This window comes from Mizuhopecten yessoensis, unplaced genomic scaffold (assembly GCF_002113885.1).
Source record: "Mizuhopecten yessoensis strain PY_sf001 unplaced genomic scaffold, ASM211388v2 scaffold4819, whole genome shotgun sequence".
In the NCBI taxonomy this organism is placed as follows: domain Eukaryota; kingdom Metazoa; phylum Mollusca; class Bivalvia; order Pectinida; family Pectinidae; genus Mizuhopecten; species Mizuhopecten yessoensis.
In genome coordinates this window covers 163,158-179,480 of record NW_018405737.1, presented here as the reverse complement: position 1 = coordinate 179,480, position 16,323 = coordinate 163,158, and the positions used below count along the sequence as shown (strand labels likewise).

Genomic DNA, 16,323 nt, shown 5'->3' with positions numbered 1-16,323 from the left:
TACATTCTGTATGGATACAAAATAGGTTGTTAAATAATTGATATATCCTGCATTTAGTACTGACTTGAAAATTATCAGTGACACTTAATTGAAAAATTATAACAAGCACTTATCTGATTTTCAGATCTGTGTTTCTGTCCAGTTGAGTCCAATGCTGAAATTTAAAAAATATATACTGTACTAGAAACATAAATGTTCAGTTATTTCATTATGTTACCTTGTAATTGGGAGCTAATGATGTTGCATATGTGTTTATTAACATTGAATATCTGAAATTAAACCTCTGATTTATGTGAACAGAGGTCATAATTATTTTGGGGTTCAAACTCTTGTCTTGCCTGTTGCCTTTTCCCTCTCCTTTTATGTTTGACACTCAACTAAATAGTATACTGACGGATGATGGTATAGGATCACAGGATGGTGGTATAGGATCACAGGATGGTGGTATAGGATCACAGGATGGTGGTATAGGATCACAGGATGGTGGTATAGGATCACAGGATGGTGGTATAGGATCACAGGATGGTGGTATAGGATCACAGGATGGTGGTATAGGATCACAGGATGGTGGTATAGGATCACAGGATGGTGGTATAGGATCACAGGATGGTGGTATAGGATCACAGGATGGTGGTATAGGATCACAGGATGGTGGTATAGGATCACAGGATGGTGGTATAGGATCACAGGATGGTGGTATAGGATCACAGGATGGTGGTATAGGATCACAGGATGGTGGTATAGGATCACAGGATGGTGGTATAGGATCACAGGATGGTGGTATAGGATCACAGGATGGTGGTATAGGATCACAGGATGGTGGTATAGGATCACAGGATGGTGGTATAGGATCACAGGATGGTGGTATAGGATCACAGGATGGTGGTATAGGATCACAGGATGGTGGTATAGGATCACAGGATGGTGGTATAGGATCACAGGATGGTGGTATAGGATCACAGGATGGTGGTATAGGATCACAGGATGGTGGTATAGGATCACAGGATGGTGGTATAGGATCACAGGATGGTGGTATAGGATCACAGGATGGTGGTATAGGATCACAGGATGGTGGTATAGGATCACAGGATGGTGGTATAGGATCACAGGATGGTGGTATAGGATCACAGGATGGTGGTATAGGATCACAGGATGGTGGTATAGGATCACAGGATGGTGGTATAGGATCACAGGATGATGGTATAGGATCACAGGATGGTGGTATAGGATCACAGGATGATGGTCATGCACAGTCAACAAGGCGTGGTACCTGACCCCACCTGCCCAGCGCAGCAACAGGACAACTAACTCTATGAGCTATGTTCCACCAGTGCCACTGATTACCTTCAGAACTCATTATTTTGGAAATCTGTCGCCCTGTGAAACACCATCCAAAACTACACTAAAAACAGCACCATCCTTGCAATCCTTCACGGATGCTCTGGAGAGGGTGATAGAAGAGTAACCTGCTGCACTAGCATATAGTTATGACCTTTTAACCTTTAAACCTGACAAGTATCCTCCTGAGAGGCATTGTACAACAAGTAGATTAGCAGCAAGGCCATCAAATATCATATGGACTGGTTAATGGAAGAAGAAGGATCTTGTGCATCTTCAGGGTTGAGTACCTTGTCGAAGGAAGGAGGAATATATAGTGGAACTGAGCAGGGTTTGGTTTGGTTTAGTATTGTTTAACGTCCTATCAACAGCTATGGTCATTTAAGGACGGCCTCCCCTTTCTGCAAGATGCATGTGTGTAGTGTATGTGTGTGTGTTTCGGGAGGCTGTGATATGTTCGTGTTTGTCTCCTTGTGATAGCGCGAAACTGATGCCGACTTTACATTGCCACCTCACTGAAACATACTGCCTAAGACACCGAGCAGGGTTTGAGTATCCATATAGAGTGTAAAGGCCCTGGAATCAAATTCTAGTCAGGCAGTTGCATTTTTCCTTTCTTGTTATAATTTATAAGTTACATATGGAAACTTCAGTATCATAAAAGGCTTCTCATATAACATGCAACCTGGCTTACCAATTTTTAGGTCACCTGAGCTTTGCTCAAGTGACCTATTCCAATCACTTTCCGTCCGTCATCGTCCGTCGTGCGTCATGCGTAAACTTTTTACATTATCAACTTCTTCTCAAGAACCAGTGGATGGAATTTTTTCAAACTTGGTCAGAATCATCCTTGGTAGATGAGGCTACCAAATTGTAAAATTGGGATTCCTACCCCAACCCTATAGTTTATATTCGGAAACAACACTTTTGGGTATATTTTGACAATTTTCTGTTGAAAATTATTTTTGCTTGGTGAGAATTATCCTTGGAGGACGAAGATGGTTTTAAATTGTAAAATTGGGATTCCTTCCCCAACCCTAGGGGCCAGGGCGAGTCCCAAAAGGGAAAATTAGCCAATATTTCAAAAATCTTCTTCTCCAGACTCAGAGGTACTACAGTCATTTTCTCTGCATGGATGGTTAGATCATCAGGGGCTTTCTTTAAATTGTAAATTTCAGGACCCCTGAGCTATCCGTTCTCCCTTGGGGAGGGGGTGAAGTTTACTATAGATTATATAGGGAAACAACACGGTGGGGTATATTTTGACAATTTTCTGTAGGAAATTATTCTTACTTTGTGAAAATTATCCTTGAAGGAAGATTGTTTTAAATTGTAAAATTGGAATTCCTACCCCAACCCTAGGGGCCAGGGCGGGGCCCCAAAGGGAAAATTAACCAATATTTAAAAAATCTTCTTCTCCACACTCAGAGGTATTACAGTCATTTTCTCTGCATGGATGGAAGATCATCAGGGGCTTTATTTAAATTGTAAATTTCAGGTCCCCCGAGCTATCCGTTCTCCCTTGGGGAGGGGGTAAAGTTTACTATAGATTATATAGGGAAACAACACTTTTGGGTATATTTTGACAATTTTCTGTTGGAAATTATTTTTACTTGGTCAGAATCATCATTGGTGGATGACGGTATCACATTGTAAACTTGGAATTCCTGCCCCATCCCCAGGGGTTAGAGTGGGGCCCCAAAGGGAACATTTACAAATATTTTAAAATTCTTATCTTTTGGTGACATGACAAGTATTGTATTTCACTTAGTTTACATGCTGATTTCAACATCACATCTGAACAATAAAATAAAGCTACCAGTACCTATGATACAACTCAGGTGACCGCTAAGGCCCTTGGGCCTCTTGTTTAATATCCCCTTTCCTTTTTTTCTGAGCAACGTTATGACTCCCTCATTATATCGTTAAGCCCCATAATAACTCCAAAGTTTATCTTGACAAACAATGGCAGTACAACAAGATTTTACTGTAGATGGGGTGTTGTTGAATGACATATTCAAGATATCGGTGACATTTCAGTAAGACAACACTATAATCACGACTTTAGGTCTCACTGAAAAAAATCCATACCTTTACCAGTTCCATATTCTAAGATCATAAACAAGAAATCCAAGTTACAATAAGAAATTATTTTAAGGAAATTTTTGAATAATGGTCTGACTAGAAAGATAATATTTTGTTTGTCTCCTGAATATGTGATATATGATGTCAGGAAATATAGTCGTCTGTCAATGTTAATCCCAGCGTTACTGCCAGATGATGCGTTAATAAAGTATGATATCAAATGGTTAACACTGTAATCAGTTTTCTAGTGATCCATTTTTACTAGGACAATTTCTTCTAAAAAAAAATAAAAAAATGGGTATACATTTATTTCATACTTCAGATAAGTTAAAACATGTCTTTTGAAATAAAAGGTAAAAATGTCTGACTATTTAAAGGTTGACAATATTTTTCTGACATGAGCAGGAAGAATAGAGTATTGTTTTGAAATATGTGTATAAAAACTAAAGTGTCGCCTGCTTGTTGTTATGTTGGTCAGATATCAATACTGTGAACGTCGTCTTAAATATCACGGGCATTTCAACACTACTCACTGCATAAAGGGCTTGTCAGATGGACAAATGATACGGCAAATTGGGCGACACTTTGCTTCGCCGAATGACTTTTGGCTTTTGGACAGTTACCTAAACATAGTCTCTAATCATAGCTAAAGCCCGCGCCACAAATAACGACAATACAAAAGCATTATGACAAGTAAAAATAGAGCATGCATATTTATTTTGCCTGAATAAATTTTACAGATAATTTAAAAATGGGAATTGTTTAGCCATTTTCCATGGTTGGTTGGACATGTTCCGTGCCTTTTGACGTTACCCTTGAAAATCAGTGAAGCATGTGACACATGTTTAATGGTAGACTAACAGAGGTCAAGAAACTAATAGAAAAGTTATATGGATTAATTACCCCAATGTTAAACCTGATATTGTTTGGTGAATTCTTCGTCCTATTATGAAAATATTGAGAAGACAATATAGAAATAGGGGACGGATGTGCAGTGTGACAGGTTTGGTGATATTTACAACAACATTATATTTAGTACAAATCTAAGACAAATAGAGAACTGTTGCCGTCAAACTACCTTACTAATGAGAATCACAAATATTCTAAAACTTTAATAGACAGAAAAGTGATTCAACTTACTTACTACTGTTCCATAAAACTTGTAGCTTATTAAATATTCCACATATTTGTAATATTAAATAGAATAAATGTCTTTTAGATGGAAATAAAACAGAATTCATTTTAATTTTTCTAGTTCATTTTATGAAATGGTTAGCCAGGCAGAAAGCATTGTTAGTATCTGTTGTATATTAATAGAATCCATTAATACTGTTAAACTGTATGCTGATATAAAGGAACGTGTTGTATTGTATGAAAATTGCCTCTTTAACCAATATGCCTTTTAAGGTGGCTCCACACATCGTCATCAGCGTCCATTTTCGTGACGTACTTCCGGAAAAAGTACAGCTCGGACTCAATTATCTTGATCGAAATGTGCATGTACACCGTGTCGTCATTTCCGTATTGCGTATCGGGCATTCAATGTCGTTGTGCAAATTATGGTTACACCTGGGCCGTTTACGTTTAAACGGTCAAACCGATCGGACCACTGTTGTTCGTTTATTAAATAAGGTCGGACCTAGTAATCTGATGCTGCTTTCAGGCGAGCCGTGAGAAAGCCTTGCAAGGCCTGCATATACATTTGCAGGTCCGCCAGGATTTATACCCGAAATTGTTACATTTATAAACGGTCAAACCGGTTGCTCCGCATACACGAACAGGCCCCTGGTAAACAATAGTACACGTGCGTGCCGATGATATGTCAACACCCGATATCGAGATTTTACCGGGAAATGTATAATCACACGTATTTCAGGAATAAAGCTTTCAAATTCATAGACATAAACAGACTCACGGGAAGATAGTGACATGAGACCAAACGACCTCAAGAAGGTCATATAGGAAACGCATGGAATGCGGACGTACCGACCTCACATGTGCAACACGAGTTCATAAGCTCGAGGTCGTTACGATTTTCGCTGTTGAGGAAGTTTCGCTCTGTCGATTAAATCGTGTTTACAAATGTAGTCTACTTACTCTGTGAAAATAATGTTTTGTAAAATATCAAGATACCTATAAAATGCATGTGTGAGTGCACGTGAGAACGGCATACCATGCGATAGCCTCTGGTCACATATGTACCTGACATGTAATTATAAACATACCGTGAGTTAGCGGACTGTGGAATGATGTCCAAAGTGTACATGACTGAGGGTAATTTGGTTCCATTAAAGAACAATAAATTGATAATTTTGATATCATATTTTTGATTTATTTCCATCATTTTTGTTATATGTAAACAGGGACAACTGTCATTGTGTAAATGTCACCCCTCTGCAAAAAGTTCCGATTTTTTTCAAGGAAGATAACTCTTACCCGGATCGAAGTGATTGTAAAATGTAAAATAAATTAATTATAAAGCCATTGTGTATATTTTGTTCAATTTCCCATTCTATATGTATAGATCTTTGTGTCCTGTTGGCTTTTAGCTTGTAGATAATCACTTTTATCCGTTCAAATTCAATAAAAAACACTTTGTGTAACATGTGTTACATATTTTGCGATAAATAAAATATTTGTAGGGTTAATTAGAAATGCTTCTTTTCATTTTATTATTGTTGTTATTGTTCCGAACAATGTCACACCCAAAAAATCCCCGGAAAATATTAAAATTGACGAAAATTCAATTTTTTGGTATTTTTTCCAAAAAAGTCCCCTAACTATCGGAGTGTTTAGATTTTCATAAAATCAACTCTGCATAGTTGCATAACCATTATATGAAAGTTTCAACGAATTTCGCTGGTTAATTACGAAAGTGTGGAGCCACCTTAAGTGAAATAGAATCAGATTTGAAATGCTGAACAATGAACTCGTTGCCATTAACTCATTGTCTGGTGTTTATGTTGGTATGAAATCCAAATATATAGCATGTATTGGTATATTAAAGTTATCATTCTTAAACTGTGATTCATTAAATACCATTTGATCATTTAAAGTCATTTAATTTCATAATTTACCACGCCTCATTACGTGTCGGTAAGTTTTCAATTTTCTTTAGTCGAAGGCTTTCTGAACACGTTTATCCCTGATTAGAATTCTTGTCAGATTTTTATCATCCACTGATTGCCACAGTATACAAAAAAATGAAATATCAGGTGATTTATTTCCTGTGATTAGCCGACAACAACCAATAATCAGGCCAATAGGTCAGTGATTGTAGGTAATGATTACCAGTAATGATGCAGCACTTTCTATGTTTGGGCATTGCCTCTTAGATTTTTTATTTATAAATTTCTCATATCAAAACCATCAGGTATAGGAACACAATTACATAGTTTCTCCTGATCCCTGCTAAGGTGTCCTATTAATCATTACACTGAGAACCTGTCAAAACACGGAGTACCCTGGCCTAGAATGTACCAAGTCACAGACTCAGGGCAGATTATTAGGAATAGCATTGGGTGACAATTGTACATAAATTACAAAAATACTGTTAAATAGGGGCATTACCTTTATAACTAAGATTGTAATGCCTTAACTCTATAACATCACGGGTCACAATGGTTCTGACATCAAAATATATATGTGAGGAATAGATTTTCTGTTCCGTCTTGTTATCGAGATCCGCACCAACTTATTGCCATTATAGTATTTTTTTAAGATGTTTCTGTAATGAAGCACAATGGCGGGCAGAAGAACCAATATTGAGAGAAACACTTTTTCTTTGCAAAACTGCAGTGCTAATTCACAGCATGTCACATTTTCTTATTTTTGTACAAATACTTTATAAAAGTTAGCAGTTGGACAGTTTATTAGCTCACCTGGTCCGAAGGACCAAGGTGAGCTTATGCCATACCGTTGCATCCGTCGTCCGTCCGTCCGTCCGTACCTCAACAATTTCTTTAAACGACTTCTTCTTCTTAACCACTGATTGGAATTCAACTAAATTTGACTGGAAGCATCCCTAGGTGGTGGGGATTCACAATTGTACAAATGGTGGGGCTGAGGGGCGGGGCCAAAAGGGGGCAATTTGGCAATATTGCTTTAAGCGACTTCTTCTCTGGAACCAAGAAGTGGATATCAACCATATTTGACTGGAGGAACCCTAGGTGGTGGGGATACAAAATTGTACAAATGATGGGGCTTACCCCCAGGGGGCTGAGGGGCAGTGCAAAAAGGGGACAATTTGGCTATACTGCTTTCAGCGACTTCTTCTCTGGAACTGAGAGATGGATATCAACCATATTTGACTGGAAGCATCCCTAGGTGGTGGAGATTCAAAATTGTACAAATGGTTGGGCTGACCCCCAAGGTGGCTGAGGGGCGAGGCCAAAAGGGGTCAATTTGGCTATATTGCTACAAACGACTTCTTCTGTAGAACTATGCCATGGATATCAACCATATTTGACTGGAAGCATCCCTAGGTGGTGGAGATTCAAAATTGTACAAATAGTTGGGCTGACCCCCAAGGTGGCTGAGGGGCGAGGCAAAAAGGGGTCAATTTGGCTATATTGCTACAAACGACTTCTTCTGTAGAACTATGCCATGGATATCAACCATATTTGACTAGAAGCATCCCTAGGTGGTGGGGATTCAAAATTGTACAAATGGTGGGGCTGAGGGTGGGGCCAAAAAAGGGGCAATTTGGCTATATTGCTATAAACGACTTCTGTAGAAATATGCCATGGATATTGATCATATTTGGTCGGAAGCATTCATGGGAGGCAGGGATTCAAAATTGTACAAATGGTGGGGCTGACCCCCCGGGCTAAGGTGTGGGGTCAAAAAAGTGTATTACTTGGAAATGGTTGAGATCCCCACCATATAACCATGGTATACAATTGCTGAGTATAAAGAGAAGAATTCACATTTGCTTCCAGGATGGCTATAGGGTCTGGCCCCACCCTTGGAGACAATTATAGTCCCTGCGCCATAACTTTAAAACTGTTGAGATCCCCACCCCAAAACTATATATTTAAAAGGTGGGCATAAAAAGACGAATGCAGTCATGATATCAGAATAGACCCTGGGGTCTGACCGAACCCCTAGGGACCTAGTTTGTTAGTCACAGCTTAGAAACAGTTGAGATCCCCACCCTATAATGGTATATTCAATTGCTGAGTATAAAGAGATGATTGCACATATGCTTCCAGGATTGCTTTGGGGACTGCCCCACCCTTGGAGACTTTACCCCTGGGTCATGACTTTGAAATGGTTTAGATCCCCACCCCAAAACTATATATACAATTGTTGGGCATGAAAAGACGAATGCAGTCATGATATTAGAATTGGTCCCAGGGTCTGCCCCACCCTTGCAGACTTAAACCCGGGGTCATAACTTTGAAACGGTTGAGATCCCCACCACAAAACTATATATACAAATGCTGGGCAAAAAGAGACAAATGCAGTCACGATATTAGAATTGATCCTGGGGTCTGGCCACAACCCTAGGGACCTAGTTTCTGAGTCAAAGCTTGGAAACAGTTGAGATCCCCACCCCATAACCATACATAAAATTGCTGGGCATGAAAAATCTAATACAGATATGCTACAAGGATTGGCCTTGGGGTCTGGCATATTCCCTTGATCTCATTCGGAGAATATTTTGCCATGATTGCTTTGGTTTCCAGGTGAGCGATACAGGCCCTCTGGGTCTCTTGTATCTTTGAGCAGTTGCCATTTACGATGACGTCAACATTGGCTAGTGATCTCTTCAGCGATAACTATAGCATGATGTCTTTATATAATAAATGCAGAATCATTCTTAGTTGTTTTTTGACAGAAGTCAGTATGACGTTGGTAATAAGTGTGTCAGTGATTTACCTGTATCTACGGTACATCTAGGACATGATTCCTTTTTAATATGTTGTCATACTTATGATCAACGACAATTATCAAAGACACTTCACTATGATTTTAGAGTGCATGAATACTTAAAATAGGTTTGTTGATCGAGGTACTGATACAAACACCCTTTATAATGGTTTTATCCTCCAGATAATCAAATGACGATCGGTGCTTACAACTATTTCATGCATGTGTATATCCAAAAATAAGATAGATCAAAATGTTGATTAGAATCTATAATTCTTTTTTATCACGTATGGTAACAGTAATCAAATTATCAATGATGAAATTTGAATTACTTGCCTCTAAATAAATTACTTATCGTTACCATGATCAAAAATAGAGGTAGACAGGCAGGTGAATCAAAGTCTGAAGAGTGCCAGGCTAGTGTGTGGTGTAGTTAGATCACAGGCTTGTGTAATACCTCCCTTATCACCTACTTAATTCATTAACAGATTCCCCTCGATTACCACCGATAACTTAACGACCCTCATGTATTTATGGCCGCTGATTAAGATTTAGATAGTGGTGACGACATAAAAATCACATGACTCTCCTTGGGATCGCAGCAAGAGTCAGATACAAAATATACCTCCGTGGCTTTACTGAATGTCGCTAATAATGTCTTACTGTAGCTAGTGTCGTTGTAATGATTGACCCTAGATTTTCAACTAATAGATCTAAAACAAAGTGTTGTTAACTGTATTGTTCTAAAGCAATACTGCACTGCTTTAAATAGATCTAAAACAAAGTGTTGTTAACTGTATTGTTCTAAAGCAATACTGCACTGCTTTAAATAGATCTAAAACAAAGTGTTGTTAACTGTATTGTTCTAAAGCAATACTGCACTGCTTTAAATAGATCTAAAACAAAGTGTTGTTAACTGTATTGTTCTAAAGCAATACTGCACTGCTTTAAATAGATCTAAAACAAAGTGTTGTTAACTGTATTGTTCTAAAGCAATACTGCACTGCTTTAAATAGATCTAAAACAAAGTGTTGTTAACTGTATTGTTCTAAAGCAATACTGCACTGCTTTAAATAGATCTAAAACAAAGTGTTGTTAACTGTATTGTTCTAAAGCAATGCTGCATTGCTTTAAATAGACCTAAAACAAAGTGCCATTAACTTTACCTATATATAGATTACTGTAGCAGTAGCATTTAAAAAAAAAAATATTGACAAAGGTGCTAAGTTCAATAACAGGCTTAGAGCCTTTATTATACAAGTAACTGACAGTTTGTACTTATTGCGGAAAAAACCCATTATAACCAGTAATTGGTGTTTTTTTTATAAAATTAACCTTCCCTGCTAAATTTCTTCATTAGGACTTCAATTCAAGTTTTGTCTGCTTAACTTTTTTATCTAACACACTTCTAGTTTTAATGTCATGTTTTACTTAAGGATCCCTGTCCCACTTCACTGTGGTTTTTCCTACATACGGTTACCTCCCCTTAACTTCCTTAAGGATCCCTGTCCCACTTCACTGTGTTTTTTCCTACATACAGTTACCTCCCCTTAACTTCCTTAAGGATCCCTGTCCCACTTCAATGTGGTTTTTCCTATCTAGAGTAACCTCCCCTTAAGATCCGTTTGGATATAAAAGTAGCGCAGTTGGGACGTACACTTCTGTTGACCAGGTAGCTCAATCGCTTAGTATAGAGCAATGGTCATACATATACAACTTAAAGTGCAGGGTTTGATTCAAGTCTATCCTCATTGAATGTTTACACTCAGAACACTGGTTATATTTCGTTTGTTTCATCTTTATTATTTCTCATCAAATTAAGTCCAACAAGGTATGGTTTCCTTTTCAAAGCTATAGTCATGCTCGTAAAACAGTTTCCAATACTTAGTGACAGTTTTTGGCAGTGGTACAGGGATCCTTTAAATCACATTTTCTTTCATGAATCACGAGGGATATAAAACAGACTGCGATGCATAAAAAATAAAGCTTAAACTCAAATTATATAAATAAATTAGACGAAATAAATATTAAAATAAAAATATTTGGATTCATCTCCGATAAAAAATAAATCATAAATTTGATTATTCAAAATATGACATTAAGGTTTAGGTATAGAGAACACATTTATAACAAATCTTTAATCAGGAGCTGTTGAACAAAACAATCCGTAATAAGTCAGTATTGGTGATCAGCTTCAAGTTAATGGATTGTTTCTCAAGATTTTGAAGAGCTCCTTAATAAAGTCTTTGTTGTATTGTTGAGCGAAGTGTAAAGCCAGGATTAGGACGTAAATCCACATAATACCTTAATAGAGTATTTCTTATTGTATAACCTTTAATAGCATAGGTGTGCTCCATACACTTCATTCCAACTTTTGTTTACGTTTCATTTTGAAATGAATACAATACTAGATGTAATGTACATACTTGTGTGACTATAAGACCCTGTAAACTCCTTGTGGGATTAGTCGGCGATTTCAGACATTACACCTGGTTTTATACAGGTTTCCAGTATACAGTCTTACAGGATAACTAACCACTGAAGCAGTGTTTAGTGACAACGATACTGGACGGATTTAAAGCTTGTTTTTAGGGGCCTAAGGGGCATAACGGTTCTCAATGGTGTTGAGTCAGTGGTCAAGAACTGATCAAGTCTGCCTGTAGCGACAGATTTTCAGCTTACGTTAGATTGACATTTTTGAGGCTTAGTTTTATTTCTTTCAATATTTTAATCCAATTAGTGGTCACTCGTAGGGGTGAAATCAAACGGAAATCTGAACAAAAGTCCGTAATTTAGCCAATCATACAGAAGTATGATATAACCAGGTTAGAAATGGACAATGGTCAGATGTCAGGGTGACAGAGGGGTTCAGGAACAACAAAGTCATGTACAATAGAAAATGTGTGAAATGGCCCAGTTTGAATGAGTGGTGATTTGCTACAGATTATGGTACCTGTAGAAAATGCTGATCACCTGGTTTTAGACAGGTATGTAATAACTCAAGAGGTTTATTTCAATCCATATTATGTCAAAGCAAATTTTCACACCCACTCCTGTCGGTTTCACACTTGAGCCTCCAGAGGTTGCACCTCAGGTCTCTTCTTTGACTCCATGGGAGTCAAACATCAACTGTGGCTATGACAGAGTTGTTGTCAATGCTTACGTCATTATAAATTAACTCATGTTATTCATTCTGACTTTTGACAAGGTGTCCTGTCCTGTTGTTAGCCCACAGATCCATCTAAACACCTGGTATCACCTGTATATGCCTGTTATATAGTCTGTAGGGGACATGGTTTATATTACAGGATTTGGTTGAAATATGGAAAGGAAAATATCTGAAAACATTTTTTGAGGTGTCCTGCTGGTTACAGTGTCATTTGACCCAATACTGAGTAGCATCATGTGTCCTGCTGGTACAGTGTCATGTGTTCTGAAACAATGTCATGTTTCCAACTGGTAGTGTCATGTGACCTAGTACAATATCATGCAGTCTTATAAATGTAAAGTGACCTGCTGGTACAGTGTCATATGACCACCTGGTACAATGTCATGTGTCCTGCTGGTACAGTGTCATGTGACCTGATACAATGTCATGTGTCCTGATAAAATGTCATGTGTCCTGCTGGTAGTGTCATGTGGCCTGGTACAATATCATGCAGTCTTATAAATATAAAGTGACCTGCTGGTACAGTGTCATATGACCAGCTGGTAAAATGTCACGTGTCCTGATTCAATGCCATGTGCCCTGCTGGTACAGTATCATGTGACCAGATACAGTGTCATGTGTCCTGCTGGTACAGTGGCATGTGACCAGATACTGAGTGCTATGTGTCTTACTAGTTGCTAGTACAATGTCATGTGTCCTGCTGGTACATTGTCATGTGACCAGATACAGTGCTATGTGTCTTGCTAGTTCCTAGTACAATGTCATGTGTCCTGCTGGTACAGTGTCATGTGACCTGATACAATGTCATGTGTCCTGATAAAATGTCATGTGTCCTGCTGGTAGTGTCATGTGGCCTGGTACAATATCATGCAGTCTTATAAATATAAAGTGACCTGCTGGTACAGTGTCATATGACCAGCTGGTAAAATGTCACGTGTCCTGATACAATGCCATGTGCCCTGCTGGTACAGTATCATGTGACCAGATACAGTGTCATGTGTCCTGCTGGTACAGTGGCATGTAACCAGATACTGAGTGCTATGTGTCTTACTAGTTGCTAGTACAATGTCATGTGTCCTGCTGGTACATTGTCATGTGACCAGATACAGTGCTATGTGTCTTGCTAGTTCCTAGTACAATGTCATGTGCCCTGCTGGTACAGTGTTATGTGACCTTCTGGTACAGTGTCATGTGACCTGATACAATGGCATGTGTCCTGCTGGAAGTGTCATGTGACCTGGTACAATGTCATGCAGTCTTAAAAATGTAATGTGACCTGCTGTTGAAGTGTCATGAGAACAGCTAGTAAAATGTTTTAATTATGTCTTGTGTCCTTCTGGTACAGTGTCATGTGACCTGATACAATGGCATGTGTCCTGCTGGAAGTGTCATGTGACCTGGTACAATGTCATGCAGTCTTAAAAATGTAATGTGACCTGCTGTTGAAGTGTCATGAGAACAGCTAGTAAAATGTTTTAATTATGTCTTGTGTCCTTCTGACACAGTGTCATATGACCTGCTGGTAAGATATGTCATGTGACTTAGTAATGTTATAAAGCTGTGTGACCTGTATCCTGCTGTTATGTTGTTATGTGACTTGCTGATACAGTGTCATGTACTTTGATGCACCTACTGGATTACCCTTGGTGTTATTAAACTCCACATTACCTACACAAGGATGACAACACATTCACTACGAGCTTTCAAAGGTTGATATTCAAGTTATTCATTTGATATCAACCTACCAAAGGGGGTACTCCTTTAAAACTTTATCACCCACACAAAAGTTCATTCTGGTGTTTACAGATCAAATGTCATAGTGACTTTATTCCCAACTTTTACATACATCTTTCAATTCTTTGGTATTTTTCACCCTTCCAACATCACAAAATACACTATGCATGAGATGGTTAATACTTACCTGAGGTCAATGACAAGTGATGCTTGCCTGTGATTTGGCTGGCTGATAATTTGGACCTATTGGGTTTTGTGTATTATGCCCCTAATGCTTTGCAGGTCTCCAATTTTTAAAAAATAAGAAATTAGTTCTATTGTTCTAAGGCTTTTGTATTTAGTGCTTTCTACTTCTGGTTTAATTACAAAAAAAAAGCATTGTAGTGATCCAAAACTGTCATACAATCAAAATATTGTTTTCAACATTCCCTAAAAAATCACAAAATTATCAATGAAATCATTTGTTAATTATTCAAAGGAAAAATGTTTAAGTAAAAACAACTTTTCTGTTCATATGCTTATAATGGTCTCCATATTTGAGAATTTGCCAAAAGCTATATTCATTTTGTGCAAAATACATAAAAACACAATTTTGTATAAAAAGACATTTTACAAACTGGTCTGAGGTTGACATTACAAAGTTAATATTTGTGGGCGGATTAGAAAGTTCCCGCTGACACCCTTATAAACGAAACAGCACGATAAAAGACGTCACCCTCAGAGCCTGTTGTGATGGGACAACTCAGTGTTAACTTCATAGGATGGGGTGCATAATACTCCAATATTGCATGTCATAAGTATCATCAAATATATTCATGAAAATTTTAATTTTCAAACCTTTTGCCACCTTTTCTATTAATCAGTTTCTTGTGCGAAATTTGATGTGCACGAATGCATAGCAGTTATGAATGAGGCACATACAATAATAATGTGAATAAAAAAATGTTTAGAATTAATATATGTTTTTATCTTTCAAATTCTGATGATGTAAAAGTTTTTTTAAATGGAAATAAAAAGAAAATCATGAAGTAGTTTTATTTAATTTGAATTCCAATATCATTTAAGCATTCTTTTATCTGTGTTTGATTGAATTAAAGACATTTCATGGTCAGTGAAATTGAATACACTCTCAAGATGATGACGTATCGGTTACTTCATGTCTCCGTCCACTGTTCAAGAAATGTTTTATAGAGTAGCTCAGCTCAAGACTTTATCTCGGCCATCAATCTCTTCAATTTACTGCATTGTGCACTTGCAGAATTTTATTTCACGATTTTGTGACTTTGATTATCGCTTCTGTTACCCGATATACCATAAAATGTAAAAGATTTGAATAAGAAAAAGTTGCATAAATGATCGTATCACTTCATTTTACATTTCATGAGTTTGACTGTGTGTATTCTTTGTAGAATTTAAAAAGAAAATTGTGCTATGTTTGATATTAGATACACTATTCCTCAAATCAAAACGTTTAGATGCTATTTCATTTGTTAATAAAGAAAGCTGTGAAACATGTAATGTGTGGATTTGATAACATTTATGTTGGTATAATGGAAGAGATGAATGGAGACCAGCGATACACTGTCAACCCATGATAGTTAATCGATCTGTCTAGATTGTATCGAGCCATCTTGAAACATTTCGTGAACTAAATAAACTACGGTTTGTATGCTTTAGTTTGATGTCAATAAGTGAAAGTGGATTTTTGATATCCTTACAGTGCACCGATAAAGTGTTACCCCAAGTTACTCACCTGCACCGTAACCACGTGGTAAACACTTGTGAAGGTCTTTGCTTTGCCCATACAAAGTGTTACCCCATGATACTTGCTCCAAAATACTTGCAACACCAAGGTACTCACTTAGGATATGTTACCCCACTTACTTACAGAAGTGGTACCCTACGATACTCGCTTACAAAGTGTCACCTCAAGATACTCACTTACAAAGTGTCATCTCAAGATACTCACTTATTCAGTGTAACCTCAAGATGCTCACTTACAAAGTGTCATCTCAAGATACTCTCTTATTCAGTGTAACCTCAAGATACTCACTTACAACGTGTTACCTCAAGATACTCACTTACAAGTTGTTACCTCAAGATACTCACTTACAAAGTGTCAT

At 37.7% G+C, this 16,323-nt stretch overlaps 1 protein-coding gene across 1 annotated transcript; it reads left to right on the top strand.

Annotated features, from left to right (window-relative positions):
- Positions 1 to 362: 362 nt before the first annotated feature.
- Positions 363 to 1,274, top strand: LOC110449784 (uncharacterized protein DDB_G0290685-like). Its single transcript, XM_021496874.1, has one exon. The coding sequence runs from the start codon at positions 363 to 365 to the stop codon at positions 1,272 to 1,274; it is 912 nt and encodes a 303-aa protein (XP_021352549.1).
- The last annotated feature ends 15,049 nt before the right edge of the window (positions 1,275 to 16,323 follow it).